This window comes from Trachypithecus francoisi, unplaced genomic scaffold (genome assembly GCF_009764315.1).
Source record: "Trachypithecus francoisi isolate TF-2019V2 unplaced genomic scaffold, Tfra_2.0 Lachesis_group0, whole genome shotgun sequence".
Classification (NCBI taxonomy): Eukaryota; Metazoa; Chordata; class Mammalia; order Primates; family Cercopithecidae; genus Trachypithecus; species Trachypithecus francoisi.
Window position 1 is genome coordinate 48,150,784 of NW_022681453.1, and position 22,927 is coordinate 48,173,710.

Here is a 22,927-nt window from a genome sequence, read left to right on the forward strand (position 1 = left end):
TCCAACATTATAAACTGTAGTGACTATAGCTAGCCATAGTTTAGGGTACTCTTTAGTTGGTAACCCAGACATGTAGTTCTTAAATAAATGGCTTGTTAGGATGTCATTTTATTTTATTTATTTTTAGAGACAGGGTCTTTCTCTGTTGCCCAGGCTGGTGTAAACGGGCACAATCATAGTTTACTGCAGCCTTGAGCTCCTAAGCACAAGCAAACCTCCCACCTCAGCCTCTCAGGTAGCTGGGTTTACAGGTACACACTGCCATGCCCAACTAATTTTGATTTTTCATTTTTTGTAAAGATGAGGTCTCGCTTTGTTGCTATATTACTCCACTGTTATGAAGGAATACCTGAGACTGGGTAATTTATAAAGAAAAGAGGTTTAATTGACTCACAGTTCCACATGGCTGGGGAAACTTACAATCATGGTGGAAGGCACCTCTTCACAGGGTGGCAGGAGAGTGAGTGCTGAGCAATGCGGGAAAAGCCCCTTATAAAACCATCAGAACTTGTGAGAACTCACTATCACAAGAACAGCATAGGGGCTACTGCCCCCATGATTCAATTACTCCCACCAGGTCCCTCGCACAACACCTTGAGATTATGGGAACTACAATTCAAGATGAGATTTGGGTGGGGACGCAGTCAAACCATATCAGTTGACCAGGCTGGTCTCAAGTTCCTGGCCTCAAATGATCCTCTCGCCTCAACTTCCCAAAGCGCTGGGATTATAGATATCAGCCACTGTCCCCAACTTAGGAATTCATTTTAAATGCCTTCCAGTATTGTGCTGCTGCTAAAAATGCAATTCTAAAAAGTATACCCAAAACACCAAAAATATTTATGCAATATAGCATTAATTAACAAGAGAAGAATTCAAAATATACACACTATAAATATAACAATGTAAAACATATATGCAGGTGGGAGGTAACAACTAAAAACAAACTGTACTGGAGTAGGGCGACTTTAAAAACAAAATCTCTTATTTCCTACATTAGTTATTTGCTACAAATGTTTTTTCCCCTCCGCCCCGGGATTAATCATCAGTAGGTGGAAGTTTGTAGAAAAACATTTAATATCCACAAAATGAACCACAAATGTGGCTAAACATGCCAGCTACATGACTTTTTTTTTTTTTTTTTCTGAGACAAAGTCTTGTTCTGTTATCCAGGCTGGAATGCAATGGCGTGATCTTGGCTCACTGCAACCTCTGCCTCCCAGGTTCAAACGATTCTCCTGGCTCAGTCCCGAGTAGCTGGGACTACAGGCACATGTCACCACTCCTGGCTAAATTTTTTTTTTTTTTTTTTTTTTGTATTTTTAGTAGAAATAGGGTCTTGGCATGTTGGCCAGGCTAATCTTGAACTCCTGACTTTGAGTGATCTACCCACCTTGGCCTCCCAAAGTGCTGGGGTTATAGGCGTGAGCCACTGAGCCTGGCCTACACAATTGCTTTTCAAGTGAAATGTTTTAACATGTTAAGAGGCGAAGCACAAAAGTAGTAAATGTGTTGGTTAAACACTTTTGAATATTATTTGATTTAAACATTTCTTTTGAATGGTATGCAAGAAATGGCTTAGGAGTTCTCAGGACTGAGGAATCAGGATGGGAACTTTGATAAGAGGGACCTTAGGTCGAAAGCCATTGTTCTAAAACAAGGTGCTTTCCTGGCATGGGAAGCAAATGCTGGGTTTTACAAGACCACCAACTGGGGCAGTGCCTTTGACTTGGCATTTATCTACTGTGGCAACAAGCAGCAAGGTCATGATAGGGTTCCTGGTGGAATAGCCTTGCTGTTTGGAATAAAAATTCCCACAAATTACCTATATATCAAAGTTATCCACTAGCTAATAAACATGGAAGTTTTCTAGCAAATAAAACATGCATATCACAAAGTCCTTTCTTTAAAAGAAAACGCAAAGAAGAGAAAGAGAAAAGAAGCTGATGAGAGTGAAGCCTGATTTAGCAGATAAGTTTATTCGACATAGTGCATGATTCAAAGCATCTGATATTCCATAGCCAACAAGGTTTCCTATTCCCTATTACAAAATACTGGACACCCTGAATATAGCTAATTCAAGGTCCTCATTCCTTTTACCCTATACCTAGAATTAAACAGGTTTCCCCATTTAGCACATTTCACATTCACTGAAGGCTTTGGGGAGAGGGGCAAACAGAGCTTATGACTGCCCCTCTGAACCAAAGGCACTTAATGTTAAAAGATAAAGCACAGTAGAGTCACCCCACAGACATTCCTATGTGTTCAATGGCTGAACTTCAGCATACCATCACTGGCCCATGTGGGATTCATCATAACAATGTAAAAGACACTGATTTCCTTGGAAAAACAAAGTGCAGTATGAATATAAAGGAGTCACCACCATCTCTTTTCTGAAAATAATACATAAGTGAACTCTTACTTTACATGATTAGTATCACTCAAGGTTCACACATGGAAAAAATAGCTAAAAAATAATCTATCATAAATTCTCACTATGAAGTCACAATAGAATCTGATATCCTCTTTAGAACTGATGAGTTGGAGAGAAACCCAGAGGTCATGCTGTCCATCCCCTCATTTGATAGGGGAGGGAACTTGAGGCCCAGGAAGGTCAAGTGTCAGACCTGGGGTCTAACCCCTGTGGCAGAGCCTGTGTAGGATGCGGGCCTCCTGAAGCCTAGGTCAGGGTTTCCTCCACTCCCCTTCTGCTTTAAAGACTCTCAAAAGTAAAATATGGCGATGATCTTCAAAGATGCACCACACAATAAAGCACATGCACTGACCTAGGTCAGCGATTTGGTCTCACAAGGCGGTTCCTTTGGCCATTGGGCAGGTATGTAACCCACCTCAGGGTGGGAGTTCTTTGCATGAGATCGTTCAAATTTTCTGAGGGAAGCCCAGTGTAGGTCAGACACGACTCCTTCTTGGATTGGGAAAATTCTTCTTGGTTGTCAGTCCATGGTGGGCAGGCGGTCCGCGGCACAGCGGAATCCCAGATTCGAAGCAGAGCTATCAGGTGTGTTCTGGCTACGAGCAGCACAGCGATACCTGTAACAATAGGACTGTGCAGAGAGAAAAGGCAAGGTAAGTGCTACTGGGACTCGCGGCCAAGGGCTCTAACTGGCAGATGCATGTTGCACAAAAGCAGCGGCTGCAGACAGTGCTTCCCCACAACGCTGGCTGTATGGATACTTCACATGTGTGCTTTAAAAAGGGCAGCACATTCAAGAATTAACCACATATTTTCCAACGTCCTTTACCTTATAAACGTAACACAGATATAGTACAAAGATGTTCCACATTAGATAGAACAGCAAAAAAGAAAAACGTAAAAACCAATGATTGCCTAAGTTTAGGCACATCCATATAACAGAAAAGCAAGCAGCCATTGAAAGTCATGTTTTTACATAATATTTAATGACACAGGACTTTTTCATGACAAAATGTAAAATGAGGCCAGGTGCACTGGCTAACACTTGTAATCTCAACATTTTGGGAGGCTGAAATGGGAGGATTGCTTGAGGCCAGGAGCTCAAGGCCAGACTGGGCAACACAGCAAGACCCCATCTCTACAAAAAATTAGCTGAGCATGGTGGTGTGCACCTGTAGCCCCAGCTTCTCGAGAGGTTGAAGTGGGAAGATCTCTTGAGTCCAGGTGTTTGAGGCTGCAGTGCACCATTACTGAGCCACTGTGCTAAAGTCTGGGTGACAGAGCAAGATCTTGTCTCCAAAAAAAAAAAAAAAACAGTTAAATGAAAAAGTCAGAATATAAAGCTGTATATGTGGTATGACCTCAGTGTAGATATAACTACATATGCCAAGAAGAAAAGACTGGAAGGTTCTGAATGTACCACAGTGTGCACAGGAGTTATCCCTCAAGCAATCTGAGTTTCATACTTCCTATATGAAACCTATGCAGTATTCCTATACAATAAGAATTAATATATATTAATTTTTTAAATTAAACTAAGTAATAAGTGATAGATGGCCACTGAAAAAATATTAAGAATAACACTAAGATATCATTTACTATCTAAATAATATTTATAATACCATTTACTATCTAAATCATATTTATGATCTCATTTAATACCAGTAGATTGGCAAAAAATTAAACAATAAGTCTAGGAACATCAAATGTAGGAAAGGCTGTGGGACAACATTGCTTTTTAAAAACACGTTGCTTTGGGAGTTTAAATCACAGTAACTAATAAAGCTATACAATGTTGTGTGCAGTTTGTTTTACATCTGTGTTATTAAATAAGAGCCGGGCACAAGTACACACATGCACACCAACACAGACCTTCAGCACCTAGTACACACCAGACACGGGGCTAGGCATCTTCATCTGTTATGTCATTGGATTGTAACAGCCCAGAGAAACTCAATGACTTACCCAAGATTGTAGTTATTAAAGAAAGCAGAATTCCAGCTCAGGTCTAACTGTGGTGTGTTTGCTTTCCTGGCAAGATTCTACACTCCAGAGGGAAGGTTATCACAACTCATGTCTTCTTTCCCACTGCCCAGTACACAAGCCCTGCATACACTTGTACACTTGCACAAACATAAGACAGCCTAATGCACATATCCCTGCCTACCTAGCAGGTATTCAGTGATTAACCACAGATTACTTCAAAAGCCTCCACATGCCAAAAATAACCACGCATGAAACTCTTGTGCCCTAGGATTGTTCTCCGATCCAAAATAACAGAGAATAAAAATAAACTAGTCATCCTGTGTGCCATGAGCATAAACTATGAGTTGGCCCAGTACAGCTCAAGTCTCCACAAGCTGGTTAAAGAAGTTTCACAAAGAAACATGTGGAATAACTTTAGAATCTGTGCAGAAGCGATAATTTGGAGTCGGGGGAAGTCAGCATACAAAAGGTTTTTTTATTTTTTAATTATTCTCCTTTCAGAAAAATAAAATGCTTCTTATCTTTATGAAAAGTATCTCTAAAGTTGACACAGAAATTCTCTGGAGCACTTCTACTGTAAAAAGAAAGACACAATGCTCTGTCTTCTACAGACAGTGAAATGATAGCAACCAATTTTCTCATTTGCCTTGTGGTCAGTGAAGAATATAGCATTAGCAATTCTCAGGTAGACAGAGGGAAGATGAATTTAAAATGTGCTTGAAATAATTGATAAATTGATGGCATCTCCTACTATGTGTGATCTGCATGCAATGGAAGCTCTCATGACTACAGGTGACCATGCAGGAAGACATAGCAAAAGCCTCATCCCATGCAGGGCCTACTCATTGGGCTGCTGTGAAACAACAGTGCTTTGGTATTTCCAGAACCAAGTTCCCGTGGATAATCCAGGGTCCCATGCAACCAAGCATGTGTGGCCAATTCCACAACGCAGCAAAGATCAGGTTCAGGGGGAGCTACACAGACGACATGACATTCTTGTCCCATAAATGTACACACATGACCAAAAACAATCAAGTGTTTCCTGATTGCTCATTCATTACACCCACAGAAAAGATCAGAGTAGAATTATGTTCCTGTCTTGCTGGAGATCTCAGACTGGTTAAAGAAACAGATTATACATCAAACAGCTACAAAGCATGTAGGAGTAAACAATTCTGAGGTAATTAGTAATTCAGGTGAAGGAGCTGTCCCTTGTAGAATGCCACAGTTTTTAGGAAAGACTTTTTTAGAAGGCAAAAATTGATGTGGATGAGATTTCCATGATCATGGCAGTGGTCCTCAGACCTCAGCATACATAAGAACGGCCAATACAGCTTGCTTAAATCCATGTTCCTAGGCCACACATCCAGAAACTCTGATTCAGGAAGTCTAGTATGGGCCTCAATAACCTACTTCTAACAAGCTTCTAGGTGCTGCTGATGCTACAGGCCCATGGGCCACACTTTGAGTAACACTGGTTTATAGGATTTAGAAGGGCAAGTTGAGAGGATAGCAAGGCCACATCCTGATAATATCAGAGCATGGTTTAATTATTCATTGAATATATAAGAGCTTACAATATGCCATATGCTATTTTAGGTATGACGGATACAATCAGAACAAGACAAACAAGATACCTGTTATCAGGGAGCTGACATTCAACAGGGAATTGTCAGACAATAAATCAACCAATACATTCAAGCTGTTTTCCAGGAGTAGTCACCTCTGCAGGAAGGCAAACAGGGAAAGAGGACTCAGAGTGACTGGGTAGCTACTTTAGACAGGGTGGTGGTCTGGAAAGGCCCCTCTAAGAAGATCACATGTGGGCTGAGTTGCTCAAAGATCTGGAGCATGAGAATTCCAGGCAAGAGCAATGACTGTCTTTGGGGTAACTGGCTTCCTCACTAAACAACAAAGGTATTAGCCAGCTTCTAAGCAGGTCTTAGAAACCTTGTGTTCAACTGCAGGAAGATGGTAATACCCCTGCCAGCATCTGAATGTGGATATACAATTGCTGCATAAATGGGAAAGTTAAGAAATCTCTCTGGTGATAGGGCATAGGACTTAGGTTTTTGTTGAACGGCATATTTCTACCTGTCACTTATCTCTTAAATTATATCAGAAACTATTTTAAAATAAGATGATGTTCATATGCCACAAAACCTAGCATATAACAACTCAAATGAACTGGTGGGACCTGCCCAAAGCACTGTGTTGAGGATTCTACAGCTGTGACACAGGCCAGTAGAAAAGAGATATATAAGAGATTATTCCCAGGGCTGTATCTGAAGACCCTGGTATATACAGAATAATTCCATTCTTGAAAGACAAAAATTAAGTTTGCTGGAATACTATCAATTGCTTTCTTTAGGAAACATAATGATTTCATTTTCGTTTTGATCTTTATTATATATTTTCTAATTTTTATGCTATGAAAATGTTTTCTTTGTATAATAAAAAGTTTAAAATCAGTGCTTCTCCCTTCCCCACCACCAAAAGTTCTTTATTAGATCACAGCAATCCCTGAGACTGTCCATTAACCAAAATGACAATAAAGAATTAAACCCTAAAAAGCAAGACTCACTACAAAAGTTAGTGTTGAGAGGTCAGAGACATCAGTTGAGAAAACAGTCAATTCACACATCATTCCATTTCAAATGCACTCATTAACTCAGCAAACATTTATTAATAAGTCGTTCATTTTAAATTCCAACTAATAAAGCACATAATTAAAGAGGTAAATGGCCTCATTATAAATGTCCTCATTGCTCTTTCTTTTTTTCCAACTTTATTTTTAGCCCCAAAAGTGGTTCTTAAGGATGTGAGGTCTTTAGGTGGCTGAAAAATGGGTCATTCTATTAATTAAGAACAGGGAAAGTGGGAAGGACCTGTTTCAGTCCTATTTCATCAAGATGGCTAATTACTGTGTGAAATTGATCTCCATGTCTGTGCTAAGAATGTGATCCTGGACTTGGGAACAATCCATTTAAGATAATGACTTACCAGCCTTGGGGCTTAAAAGTCAAGTGGAACAGCAATATGGTTTTTATGAGAGGAAGACTTTTAGGGACAAAGGGCATTTTAAAGATAATTGTAGCTCATGTTAAACAAAATCATTATTGAGAACTCCACAACAGAAGAGATGTCTCAATTTCCCATCCATTGCACTTGCCACTGACACTAGACCAACTCCTTTCGCTCTTCATCTTGGCAGGAAGGTGAGGATTTCCTCAATGTTGTAGGCTGAGCTAAAGACCCAGAGGGATTAATCTAACAACATCAACAACAATGAGTATTTCTTGAGTACTTACTATGTGAACTGTTCTAAGAACTTTTTATGTATTAATTCACTTTATCCTCTCAACAATCCTATGAGATAGGCATTATTAGTATCTGCACTGTATACCTGAGGAAAAATTGAGGCACACAGATGTTAATAGTGTGCCTAAGGTCACATGGTTTATAAATGGTGGATCCAAGGTTCCAGCCTATTCAATCTGATTCCAAAGTCTGCACCCTTAACCAGATGACATGTTGCCTCATAGTTTTTCTTTCTGTGCCCCTATCTCCTTCTTGAAGCTATACTTTGGATAGATTTTCAAAAAATTATGAATGATCATCAGAATTAACTTTAGCCAGGCAGGCTGGGCATGGTGGCTCACGTCTACAATCTCAGCACTTTGGGAGGCCAAGGCGGGAGGATCACTTGAGGTCAGGGGTTCGAGACCAGCCTGGCCAGTTTGGTGAAACCCCATCTCTACACAAAAAGTAGCCGTGCGTGGTAGCACACACCTGTAATCCCGGCTACTCAGGAAGCTGAGGCAGGAGAAATACTTGAAATTGGGGGGCGGACGTTGCAGTGAGCCAAGATCATGTCATTGTACTCTAGCCTGGGTGACAGAGTGAGAGTCTGTCTCAAAAAAAAGAATTTACTTTAGCCAGGCAAACTCGTGTTGGCCCATGATCAAAAATAAGTTATCGTCTAAGCAAGAAAATGTTTTTAAAAATGAATTATAACATTATTCTTTCTTTTTATTGATTTTTTTTCCTTTTATTGATTTTCACCTATGCCATAAACATTGCTTTTGCCTGTCTAGTTGGGAGTTTATTAGTAGGTTCCTTCTTCAAAAAAGAAGAGGGGAAATAATCTAATTACAATAAAGATGATGCTGATAGGAGCAACTAACTTTTACTGAGCCTTTACCACAAGCTAAGCACCGTACCAAGAACTTATATATGTTGGTTCATTTACTCTTCACCAGAACCTTATAATGGGTATAATTATAGCATGTTACAAATGTGAAAACTGAGGCTTGGAAAGATTAAGTAATTTGCCCAAGGTCACATACCTGGCAAGAAACAGATATAGAACTCCAATCCAGATGTAATTCCCTAATCCACATCCCAATAATTTAGTAAAAGCTGTCACTCTTAATCTACTGGAAAGGCTAAGCACTCTGAAAATAATTCACAATCAACACTGTGCTATTTTCCTGACCTTACAGATATAACCAGACTGATGTTAAAGACCAACCTAATAAACAATTCACTTGACCAAGATCCTGGAAGTGCCATTTTTCTATGGAAAATCCTGTGGATCCCACTCAGTTTTGTCACTCTGCTATTCTCCTCTTCTAAAATGTTATCCCCATCATATGGAACCTGACTAAATTAAAACAAATCCTTCAGGTAAGCTAAGAAAAGATAAAAATGCATAATATAAACTTTAAATCAACACTAAAATTATAAAACAAAGAGGTACAGCTAATAAGCATAAGGAGAGAAAATGGGGTGATAAAAAGTATGCAATCAAAAGGAAGACAGAGAACAAGAACAGGTGAGACAAAGAGAAAAAAAAATCAAGATGGCACATTTCAACCCAACCATATCAAAAACCACATTAAATATAAATAGTCTAAACACCCAAAGAAAGGCGGAGATTATGTCAATAAATACAATAACTCAAATGAAATAGACAAATTCCTTAAAAGATACAAACTACCAGAATGTACTCAAGAAGAAGCAGATAAGCTGTATAGTCCTACATCTATTTTAAAAATTAGGCCTATAGTAAAAGAAAAAAACATCAGCATACTGGCTGACACCTGTAGTCCCAGCCACTAGGGAGGCTGAGGCAGGACAATTTTTTGAGTTCAGAAATTCGATCCTGTTTTCTAAATTAATTAATTAATAGTTAAAACTCTCAGCCCAAATGCATTCACCAAGGAATCCTATCAAACATTTCAAGAATAACACTAATTCTACATAAACTCTTGCAAAAAATGTAAAATAAGTTAATATTTAACTCAATCTATGAAGACAGCAATACCCTGAAACCAAAATCAGAAAACGATATTACAAGGAAACGCAGAATAAACTAGATGCAAAAATACTCATAATTTTTGCAGATCAAATCCAAAATGTATAAAAAAGATAATACATCATGACTAAGTGGAATGATACGTATCCCAGGAATGCAAGGATAGCTTAATATTTGAAAATCAATGTAATTCACCATATGAACAGATGGAAAAAGCAAAATCATATTGTCGTCTCAATAGATGCAGAAAAAGCACCCAGCAAAATCTACATCCACTGCTGATAAAAAAAAAAAACTCACAAAAAATTCACAATGGAAAAAAACTTTCTCAAGCTGTAAAGGGCGTCTATCAAAAAGCTATTGCTAACACATATCTGATTTTGAAAAACTGAATGTTTATTCCCTAAGATCAAGAATCATATGACTGTCTACTCTTATCATTCCTATTCAACACTATACTGAAGGTTCTAGCCAATGACATACAGCAAGAAAAAGTTATAAAAGGCATCTAGATTAGAAAGGAAGAACTGTCAACATTCACAGATCATATGATCACCTATGTAGAAAATATAATACAATATACAAAAACATTACTAGAACTAATAAATGAGTTTTGCAAGGTTGCAAGATACAAGATGAATATACAAAAATCAGTACCATGTAAGTGTACTTAATAAAGCATGTAGGAGGTTAAAAGATATTTTTAAAGAATCTACTGGGAAGCTTATAAAAATGTAGATTACAAATAAGCTAAAAATTATAAACATGAAAGTAGATACATTCATATGCATGGAATTAGGACAGTTAATGTTCTTTACTTGCTTCAAATGTTTTTTACAAGCTTCTGCTACCCCATTTGTTCTTGAAGGAAAATCTTCTGGTCCTCGATTACTTAGAAAGTAAATGGATTCTCAATTTAGAAAAGTGCCATATGTCAGAGACATAGCTGGTGACAATTAGGATTTTGAGATACTACTGTACAAAGAGAGATTCACGTGTTTTCCATGGAAGCCTGGTTCCCTGGCAAGAAGATCCAGGTACATTTGTAGAAACAACTTCAAATAGAGAAACAATCTGGGATTAAAGACTCTAATGTATACGTGAACGTATAAATATATTGGGAAGACCCGGGACAACGCTTTTTATTTAAAATTAAAACTAGAATTTTAGGCCAGGCACAGCGAATCCCAACATTTTGGGAAGCAAAGGCAGGAAGAATTTCCTGAGCCCAAATGTTCAAGACCAGCCTAGGCAACATGGCAAGACCCCATCTCTACAAAAAATTTAAAAATTAGCCAGGTTACTTGGGAAGCTGATATGGGAGGATCGCTTGAGCCCAGGAGGTCGAGGCTGCAGTGAGCTGTGATTGTGCTACTGCACCTCAGTCTGGATGAAGAGTGAGATCCTGTCACAAAAAAAAGAAAAAAAAAAAAAAAAGATTTTATGAACATAAATTGGTCTACATCTTATTATCAGTGTAGGTCTAAAGCATCAATTGAGCTCTGCTTTATGAACTTCTACCTGAATCACTGGATTAAAAATTCTAAGAAATACAGAAGATACACATACATACAAACTCACATATATATATAATCTAGAGAGATTTGCTTTAGGCTAGTGATTCCCAAACTTGGACATATGTTTTCATCACCTGGAGAGCTTTAAAAAATGCAATGCCCAGCTCACACTGAAGAAAAATCTAATCAGAATGGGGGTGAGTGAGGAACCAGACATCAGTATTTCATATAGATCCCAGATGATTACAATGTGGAATAAAGTTTGAGAACCACTGTTTTAAAACAAAATTCGATAATGCCATCATTATCAAATTAGTAACTTAATTTGGAGCCATTATAGATGGTTTTAAGTCTCTAACCACCTGGACTGAATAAATTACTAGGGGAAGCTTTGCAGCAATAACAATCTGCAAAATGCCATCTTTGCACAGGGAGAGAAAGCTGGAGTTGAGGAGATGTGAAAAATATATGACTCAAAGAAAAAAGGGAAGGGATGGTATTCTATTTCCAAATTCCTTATAAAGGTTATTTATGAAACACCAAGTCACTCTAACTGACGAGAAAGCCAGCTCAGACACTAAGATCATAGCCCGAAGAGAAGAAACACTCTCTGGGAATGATGCTTATTTCACAAGGCACACTCTGTACCTAGAACACGGGATGCTTTCATTTCAGTATATCACAATCTGCCCTCCATATATAACTCTCACCTGAATCTCAATAGAAAATCCAGAAATGTACAGGATTCTCAAATAAATTAAGGGTGTGCTTTCAGACTCACATGCTGGAAAAGGTATATACACTCACCCCCACGCAGTTCACGAGACAACAAAGGTCTCTCAAAGGGGCAAGATTCAATAGATGAAATGTGGTTGACAATACGTCATTCATAACCTCTGCCTCTTGTGTTACTTTTCTCCGTGCTTGTAACCAAATTTGAGATGACTATCCTCCCTTTTTTCTGGTTTCAGTGGGGTTAGGTATGCATTTGCAGAAGTGAATGAGACATTCGGGGCTATCATTTACAATGGATCCATAAAACTGCTATCAGAACAAGAACAGCAAAATAGTTTAGTGACATGACTTACCCTATGGCACATGTAGGAGCCACCTTTCTTCACCCGGTCTTTCCCAGAAAGGGGACCTTTCTACGGATGAAGAAAAAAGGCTGTGTTAGAGCAGAAGGCAAAGCTGCCCCTTACACAGTGGGAGAGAATCCACTTTGATCCAACCAGCTCTCTCATGGTTGTCTAAATTCTCCCCATGTATTTCCACCCCTAGGCTTTGTATCTGTATTCATGGGCCCTCCCAAATGCCCACCTCCCTAAATCCTACCCACTCTCCACATGTATTTCCACCCCTAGGCTTTGTATCTGTATTCACGGGCCCTCCCAAATGTCCACCTCCCTAAATCCTACCCATCTTCCAAGCCCCCCTCAAGTCCCCACTCTTTGGTGAAGTCTTCGTGACGATAGGAAGCAATCCTGCCTCTAAGTCCCTACAGCATTTCTTGCCTAGATAACTAATAAGCTGCTTGGCTGCATCTCTTACCATGTCATGCTAATAAGGAAATGTATCCTGTGTTATAATTGGTTTATTCATCTACACTGGCAAGCCTCTTTGAATTACATGGTTTTTTTTTTTTTTTTTTTGAAACAAAAATTTTTCTTGAGACAGGGTCTCCCTTGCCACCCAGGCTGGAGTGCAGTGGCATGATCATAGCTCACTATAGCCTTGACCACCTGGGCTCAAGCAATCCTCCCTCCTCAGCCTCCCAAGTAGCTAGAACCACAGGCATGAACCACCATGCCCAGCTAATTTTTAAAAATTATTATTTGTAGAGACAGGGTCTCGCTATATTGCCCAGGCTGGTCTTGAACTACCAGGCTCAAGTGACCCTCCTACCTCAGCCTCCCAAAGTGCTGGGATTACAGGCATGCAACACTATGCCAGGCCAGAATTATATATTTTTATAATCCCACTGTGTAACACTTAACACTTTGCTGATTGAATGAAAGAGTTTGCTTGTTAGCCTTAACAAAAAATTTAGGTGTTGTTTATTGAGATATAATTAATAAGCTGGCCGGGCACGGTGGCTCAAACCTGTAATTCCAGCACTTTGGGAGACCGAGACGGGCGGATCATGAGGTCAGGAGATCGAGATATAATTAATATACAGTAAAATTCATCCTTTTTAAGTGCACAGTTCCAGTGAGTTTTGACAAACATATATAGTCATGTAACCGCTACCACAATCAAGATATAGAACATGGTTTATCTTGAAGAAAAAAAAAAGACACATCTGCATACTATGAACCAGGCACAGTTTGAGCACTTTACAAATATTAGCTCAGGTATTCTCCATCCAACCTTGGAGGTAGGTTAAGTTACTGGCAAAATAAGTGGCACAACCAGGCAGGCTTGCTCCAGACTCCAAGCTCTGAGGCACTCCACTGTGCACCCACTTACAGACAAGAAGTATAGGAAATTAGGCAGTGCTTAAAAGGAGGCAAGAAAGAGCAATGTCTACCACTGTAATAAGAATTGAGATCTACACAGAGCCAGTACAATGGCAAGTCTTTTTTCTAGGAAGGGCTTCAGATAAAAGTTCAAAGGAAATGAAAATCCTAAGGCATCAGTTGCCAAGATAAAAGCCTCAATATCAGGTAAGCCATACACAGCATCTGAAAGGTACCAATAAATAGGCTCTAATAAGTCAGAACGATATCAGGGGAGTCTGTGGGGAGAGGGATTTATCTCCTTTTTTTTGTCCAAAAAGACAATGAATCACACACCTGTCTACTATTTGCTCCGAAAACGCAAGAAGCCGGGACAACCCCGCTCATATCTTAGTTTTTCCTTTTCCTGTGAATCAAAAGGGTCCTTACTCAAGTGGCAGAAGTTAAAAGAGTCACGTTTTCTCCAAGCATAGCTAAAGTACTTTCTTGCAAATGTAAATCATGTGGGCAGAAGTGCACATTATCTTCTAAGCATTTCCAGGTACAGATGCTCCTTAGCATGGGATTAGGTCCTGTCCTGATAAATCCACCATAAGTTGAAAATATTATTAAGTCGAAAATGCATTTAATACTCCTAACCTACACAACATCATAGCTTAGCCTAGCGTACCTTAAACATGTTCAGAACACTTACATTAGTCTGTAGCTGGGCAAATCATCTAACAACACAAAGCCTATTTTATAATAAAGTGTTGAATATATCATGTAAGTTACTGAATACTGAACTGAAAGTGGAAAACAGAATGCTTGTATGGACACTTAAACCACAGTTTCTACTGAAGGGATATCACTTTCACACAATTGTAAACTAAAAAAAAATCTTCAGTCAAACCATTGTAAGTAGGGGACTGCTGTGCTTAGAAACTATCACAGACAAAGCCATTGGCTAGTCCTTCATCTGCAGGGCTACAATATTTCCAAGGCCTTAACTGCTTAATGTTATATTAATAAACTTTTGTTAATTATAAACAGACACACTGCAAATGTGAAAAGCTACATGTCAAAATAATGGCTGGCAGCAGTTTTCTTCCCAGGAATATCTAGAATCTGACAAACATTCCGAGGCAGTTTATTACTCTATAAAAGTAAGACAATTACCGAGAATTCACCGTAGCATCAATGAAAGCATTTAAAACTGTGGAACTCTCCCATGTAACAGCCACACTCTCCTACACTGTTTCTTGCTTAACAGTTCTTACATTACACTGCTTTAGGTGGTTCTCTACATGCTCTGTTACAATGTATCAAATTGTGATTCAAGTCTTTCACAGTATCTGCTAGCATGCAATTTAGACTCTTCAAGTAGATCTAGGAACAAGGAGGAGCTGATTTGCCAATGGGAAGGCATGGGAACAAAATAGTTCCCTTTCATCATCAACTTCAATGAACTAAGTCTGCAATCAATAACTACGACACTTACCACAGTGATGCGAGTACTAATGACAGTCATCCCAGGCTGACACAACTGTAGCCCCTAACACAGTCCTCAATTTAGGTGACTGCTCAGCTGCTTCTTATAAATAAAACTATTTTTGCTAGCAAACAACATGATAATTAACTGAAACTGTTTGAAATGCTTGCCACTTTGCCAAAAAACAGAAAAATTACTAGGAGGGTGTAGTGGGTTGAAAAATGTTCCCAAAATTAATGTTCATTCACATTCCTAGCATCTGACCTGATTCAGAAATAGGAACTTTGCAGACTTGTAAATTTTGTAATTAATATAAGATCATAAGGGATTAGGGCAGGTCCTAAATCCAATGACTAGTGTCCTTGTAAGATGAGGAGAGTATGCACAGAGGAACACAGAGAAGTCTCCATGGTGATGGAGGCAGAAACTGGAGTGAGGCAGCTAAAAGCCAAGGAATGCGAAGGATTCCTGGAAGCCACCAGGAAGGATCTTCCCTTAGGGACTCCAGATGGGGTGTGACCCAGCTGGCACCTTGATTTCAGACTGCTAGCCTCCAGAACTGAGAGGATAAATTTCTGTTGTTTCAAGACACTAAGTGTGGGAGGCCAAGGCGGGCAGATCACAAGGTCAAGAGATAGAGACTATCCTGGCCAATATGGTGAAACCCCATCTCTACTAAAAATACAAAAATTAGCTGGTCGTGGTGGCACACACCTATAGTCCAGCTACTCAGGAGGCTGAGGCAGGAGAATCACTTGAATCTGTGAGGCAGAGGTTGCAGTGAGCCAAGATCGTGCCACTGCACTCCAGCTTGGCAACTGAGCGAGACTCCATCTCAAAAAAAAAAAAAAAAAAAGATACTAAGTGTGTGGTAGTTTGTTATGCAGCCCTAGCAGACTAATCCAGAGAGTTGGGGAAGACGGGTATCTCCATATCCATTTGTGGAAAAAAACATTAATAAATCAAAATTAACACTCTCTCATGATCAAGTTTATTACTGCAGGCTAAAACAACCTAAGTGGCTACTGGTGGTGGTGTTTAAACACCTCATCTGTTTGCCTGTATACCGCAGCAGGAAGAGCAGCCGCAGGGCCCTACCACCTCCACCTCCTATGCTCAAGAGTCTCAGGGATGCATAAGAAACCACTTGGAATTAACCTAGATATCCATCAACAGTGGACTGGATAAAGAAAACGTGGTACATATACACCATGGAGTACTGCACAGCCGTAAAAAAGAATGAATCATGTCCTTTGCAGCAACATGAATGGAGCTGGAGGCCATTATTATCCTATGTGAATGAACGCAGGAACAGAAAACCAAATACTGCATGTTCTCACTTATAAATGGGAGCTAAACATTGAGTACACATGGAGACAAAGAAGAGAACAACAGACACTGGGGCCTATTTGAGCAAGGTGGAGGGTGAGAGGAGGGTAAGGACTGAAAAACTACATACTGAGCATTATGCTGATGACCTGGGTGACAAAATTATCTGTACACCAAACCGCCATGGCCCACAATGTACCCATGTAACAAACCTGCACATCCACCCTTTGCACTTAAAATGAAAGTTGGAAAGAAAAAAAAAGTCTCAGTGGAAAAACATACGGAACATAGGGACTCTGCCTATAACCAGGCAGGAACCATCATGAATGCTATCTTCAAAGGTACTATTGCCCGTAACTGCTCTAGTCCCATAGACACCAAAATATTAACACATCTCCAATGCTTGCATGGTTGCAAGAACAGCAAAACACACAGGTTTCTACATATCAGTCCCAATAATCTCAAAAGGCCAAGGTAAAGCTAAAGTTCTCAGGAAAAGAGATGAAGAAGCAACACTCAGCATTAGTGCAGAGAAATCTACCCCTGTTTAAAACACCTGGGAAGGCATGTTTAACAATGAGTCCAAATCCACTGGAGATGCCACAGAACCATGAATCAGTGAGACTGGCTTGTTTGGAGGATGAATGAGTCTGTAAGGAAGAGGGTTGGCCATCCTGCTCAGGGCTACCAGGACATTTTTTACAGCACAATGGTTGCACTCGCTGTAGTCAAGAGACATTTTCCTTTCCTCCTTGTCATGCCCAGTACATTGACAAGGAAAGCAACTGAAGGGATGGAGAGTGTGACAAATTTCCATCACTCGGCAAACAGTCAAAAGGCACTACTAGAGACCTGGATGGGACTGGAGACTATTATTCTAAGTGAAGTAACTCAAGAATGGAAAACCAAACATCATCTGTTCTCACTCATAAGTGGGAGCTAAGCTATGAGGATGCAAAGGCATAAGAATGACACAATGGACTTTGCGGACTCAGGGGGAAAGGGTGGGAAGGGAGTGAGGGATAAAAGGCAACAAATCGGGTGCAGTGGATACTGCTCAGGTGGGGGAGCACCAAAATCTCACAAATCACCACTAAAGAAATTACCCATGTAACCAAACACCACCTGTTCCCCAATAACCAATAAAAATAAAAAAAGTAAAACAAATAATAAACATGTTATTTGATACAATCCATAGTAATGAAATGCTAAGCACCCATTAAAAAGAATGAGGCACTTCTGTATGTGTACACATTACTATCACTTTTTTACTAAGAAAATAACAGCATCAAGCATTTTTTCTGACTTCCTCACACAAACTATGCCTCAGGAAAATAGAAGAGTTATGAGTGAATGTTCTTTATAGAGGAATTCCAGATAATTAATGCAGAAAGAGTAATAGAATATCACTATTTCAAAAATCTTGGCCAAGTGCAATGGCTCACGCCTGTAATCACAGGACTTTGGGAGGCCAATGTGGGAAGATTCTTTGAGCCCAGAGGTTCAAGACCAGCCTGGGCAACATGGTGAAACCTCATCTCTACAAAAAATACAAAAGTTAGCCAGGCGTGGTGGGGCACATCTGTAGTCCCAGCTACTCAAAAGGCTGAGGCAGAAGAACCATTTGAACCTGGGAGGCAGAAGTTCCAGGGAGCAGTGACTGCGCCACAGCACTGCAGCCCAGACAACAGGAATGAGAAACCTTGTCTCAGGAAAACAAACAAACAAACAAACAAGCAAACAAAAACAAACCCTCCTAAAGAACTGAATCTAGGCAATGAGTATCAATGGCTGCTAAAATCAGTGAGTGAAAGGCTAATGAAGAACCTTGTAACAGATGGTTCAGATTGACAATGCCTACTTAAATACTGATCAATCTTATTAACAAACAATCTTATCAGTGTCACAATAAGAGCCATGCATAATATGCCTCCTGATATGATATAAAGAATGTACACAGCCCTATGAAGTATTTTTAATTACTCTTATACATACACACACTTATTCATGCACACACACACACACACACACACACACACCCTACCTAAAGCCTAAATATAATCAAGACTTTAAATCTAAATAAAGATTGTAGAAAATACAGGGAATAGAAGAATATTCTAAAATGATTCCACAAAGATGCAATGAACAAAACCCAGGCCATGGGAAATTCTTCTAAAAACAGATCATTTGTGGTGATTCCTCAATGACCTAAAACCAGAAATACCATTTGACCCAGCAACCCCATTATTGGATATATACCCAAAAGATTATAAATCATTCTGCTATAAAGACACATGCAAACATATGTTTATTACAGCACGGCTCACAATAGCAAAGACTTGGAATCAACCCAAATGCCCATCAATGATGGACTGGATAAAGAAAATGTGGCACATATACACCATGCAATACTATGCATCCATAAAAAAGGATGAGCTCATGTCCTTTGCAGGGACATGGATGAAGCTGGAAACCACCATTCTCAAGAAACTAACAATAGAACAGAAAACCAAACACCACATGTTCTCACTCATAGGTGGGAGTTGAACAATGAGAACACATGGACACAGGGAGGGGAACATCACACCCTGAGGCCTGTCGGGGGTCGGGGACTAGGGGAGGGATAGCATTAGGTGAAATACCTAATGCAGGTGATGGGTTGATGGGTGCAGCAAACCACCATGGTACGTGTATACCTAAGTAACAAACCTGCACATTCTGTACATGTACCCCAGAACTTAAAGTATAATAAAAAGGAAAAAAAAAAAAAAAAAAGAGATCAGGGCCGGGTGCAGTGGTTCATGCCTATAATCCCAGCACTTTGGGAGGTCAAGGCAGATGAATCACTGGAAGCCAGGAGCTCAAGACCACCCTGGCCAACATGGTGAAACCCTGTCTCTAGTAAAAATACAAAAATTAGCTGGTCATGGTGGTACACACCTATAATTCCAGCTACTAGGAAGGGGGAGGCAGGAGAATTGCTTGAACCTGGGAGGCAGAGGCTGCAGTGAGCCGAGATTGCACCATGCACTCCAGCCTGGGCGACAGAGCAAGACTCCAACTCAAAAATAAATAAATAAATAAACAAAAATAAGAAGAGATTAGACATGTTTTCAATAAATAAATAGCAGGGGAGGAAAAAGAGAAAAGTTATAAATTGAGAGGCTTAAAATATTCTCTGGTCGTGGTGGTGGCATGGGGCAATTCTATATGCCTTGTGGCAGTTTTTGTCTTGGATTATCTTTTGAAGGATGTTTGTGTAACCAAGAGTCTCAGAAGATGACAGAAGAAGGCAGGTTTGTTTCCTGGCCAGAATAATAATGTCAAAGGTTGGGTATGTTTATTAGAAACCTCTTTATAAGACCGGAAGTCTCCTAAGCTCAGGATTATCCAGCTGTGACAAAGACCTACTGTGTCATCCTTGTGGGACTTGGGGGACAAGGGGAAGCGATGTGAACATGAAGTGCATGTTGCCTGCTGTGCTGTGACTAGAAAAATCTGTAACTCTGACACAGAAACTTCATGTCTTCTGCCAGCATCCATGACACTGTAGTGGCCTAACTCTTGAGCTTGCAAACAGGATAAAATTTCAGACTCTTCATAGTCTTGACAAAGACATATCAACAAACAAAATACACAGTTTTACTGGCATATATATTCCAGTTATATACGTGAAAAACTTAACAACACAGTGTGACCATTATTGCTTTAAACAATCTTATGTTTGGTGTACTCTATATCCAGTTTTCCCCAATGGCAACATCTTCCAAAACTCTGTACTCTATCTCAACCAGGATGTTGACATTGACACAGTCAAGACACAGAACATTTCCATCACAAGGATCCCTTATGTTGCCCTTTTATAGTTACAACCACTTCCTTCCTGTCCCCCAACCCCTTCTTAACCCCTGGAAAACACTAACCCCTTCCCACCTCTATAATTTTGTCATTTCAAGAATGTTATATTAATATAAATGGAATCATACAGTATGTAAGCTTTTGGAACTGGCTTTTTTTCCACTCAGCATAATCCTCCAGAGATTCATCCAGGTTGCTCCGCGTACCAACAGTCTGTCCCTTATTACAGTTGAGTAGTATTCCATGGTGGGGATGTATCAGTTTGTTTAAATATTCACCCACTGAAGGATATTTCGGCTGTTTCTAGGTTTTTTTTTTTATTTTTATTTTTTGGCTATTACAAATAAAGATGCTATAAACAGTCACGTATAGGTTTTTGTATGAACATAAGTTTTCATCCCTTTGGAATCTGTGCCAAAGAAGGGCATATGGTGGTCGAATGTTTACTTGAATTTTTTTTTTTTTTTTTTGAGACAGAGTCCCTTGCTCTGTTGCCCAGGATGGAGCACAGTGGCATAATCTTGGCTCATTCCAAGGGTTGAGCCTTGGGTTCAAGTGATTCTCCTGCCTCAGCCTCCTGAGTAGCTGGGATTACAGGCACACGCCACCAGGCCCAGATAATTTCTGTATTTTTAGTGGAGACGGGGTTTCACCATGTTAGCCAGGCTGGTCTCGAACTCATGACCGCATGTGATCAGCCTGCTTTTGCCTCCCAAAGTGGTAGGATTACAGGAGTGAGCCACTGCGCCCAGTCGAATGTCTAGGTTTTAAAGAAAACATCAAACTGTTTTCCAGAATGGCTGTACTCTGTCACATAACCACCAGCAATGGATAAACAATCCAGTTTCTCTGTATCCTAGCCAGTCACTACTTTTTAATTTTAGCCATTCTGATAGGTGTATAGTTGTATTTCATTATTGTTTTAATTTGTATTTCTCCAATGGCTAATGATGTTGAGCATCTTTTCATGTGCTTAGTGCCATCTGTATATCTTCTTCTGTGAAGTGTCTCTTCATGTCTTCTGCACATGTTCTAATTGGATTGTTTGGTCTTTTACTGTTGAGTGTTGAGTTTTTTACATATTGTAAATATACATGGCTTTTGTCAGATATATGGGTTGTGAATATTTTCTCTCACTCTGTAGTTTGTCTTTATATCCTCTTAACAGGATCTCTCACAGCAAAAAAGTTCTAATTTTTATAAAGTCCAGTTTATTTTTCCATATGTGGGTGATCACGCTTTTTGGTGTCAAGTCTATACACTCTTTGCCTAGCCCTAGATCTCCCATTTTCTCCTGTGTTTTTTCCTAAAGGTTTTAGAGTTTTGCAGTTTAAATTTTAACTCTGTGATTCATTTGGAGTTAATTTTCGTGTAAGGTGTGAGACTAAGGTAGAGGTTCACTTTCTGCCCACGGATGTCCAATTGTTCCAGCACCATATGTTGAAAAGGGTTTCTTTCCTTCATTAAATTGCTTTGGCAACTTTGTCAAAAATCAGTTGGGCATCATATATGTGTGGGTCTATTTCTGGGTTCTCTATTTTGTTTCACTGACCTATGAGTATATCCCTCCACCAATATCAAACAGTCTTGATTACTGTAGCTATGTAGTAAGTCTTCAAATTGGGTATACTGGTTCCTCTCACATTATTATTTTTCAAAATTGTTTTAGCAATTCTAGTTCCTTTACCTTTCCACATATATTTCAGAACAATCATGACAATGTCTACAAAAAATCTTGCTGGGATTTTGACAGGAATTACATTAAACAATTGGTAGAACTGACACCTTTACTAGGCTGAATTTTCCAATTCATGAGCATTGTCTCTTCATTTATTCAGATATTTCTTTTATTAGTGTTGCATAGCTTTTAGCACACATGTACTATACACATTTTATTAGCTTTACAGATAAACATTTCATTTGGTTTTGGTAACTGTAAATGTATTGTATTTTAAATTTCAATGTCCTTGGGACTTTCTATGTAAACAAACACTCATATATCTGCAAATAGGGACTGTTTTATTCCTTCCTTGCTGATCTGTATATCTTTTATTTCCATTTCTTACCTTATTCTACTGGCTAGAAATCCCAGCATTATGCTGAGTAAGAGTTCTTGAAACAGACATAGTTACCTTTTTCCTGATATTAGTGGGAAAGCACTTGGTCTTTTACCATTAAATATAATGGTAGCTATACAGTTTTTTTGTAGATGCTCTTTATTAACTTTGAGAAAATCTTTGTATTCCTATTTTCAAGAATTTTTGTTATAAATGAGTGTTGAAGTTTGTTAAATGCTTTTTCTGCACTGATATAATCATGTGATTTTTTTTTCTTCTTTAGCTTCTTCTTATGGTAGATTACACTGACTGATGTTTAAATATTTAACCAGACTGTACTCCTGGAATAAACCTCAATTATCATGTTTTTAAAAATACATTGATGAATTCTATTTGCTAACATTTTGTTAAGGATTTTTGTGTTTATATTTATGAGGGACGTTCACCTGTAGTAATCTTTTTTTTTTTTTTTAACTGCTGTTGGTTTGGGGATCAA

General features: G+C 39.2%; 1 protein-coding gene across 2 annotated transcripts in view; it reads right to left on the bottom strand.

Annotated features, from left to right (window-relative positions):
- Window positions 1-1,957: 1,957 nt before the first annotated feature.
- The window catches only part of SUMF1 (sulfatase modifying factor 1), a 108,362-nt gene continuing 87,392 nt past the window's right edge, over window positions 1,958-22,927 (bottom strand). The window contains exons 8-9 of one of the 2 annotated variants that reach the window (XM_033210500.1): window positions 12,346-12,405; window positions 1,958-3,065 (exon numbers count right to left, since the gene is read on the bottom strand). In XM_033210500.1, the coding sequence (XP_033066391.1) occupies window positions 2,955-3,065; window positions 12,346-12,405 (171 nt within the window). In that variant the 3' untranslated portion in view covers window positions 1,958-2,954. The remainder of the gene's footprint in view (window positions 3,066-12,345; window positions 12,406-22,927) is intronic. The other variant, XM_033210501.1, reaches the window with a different exon arrangement.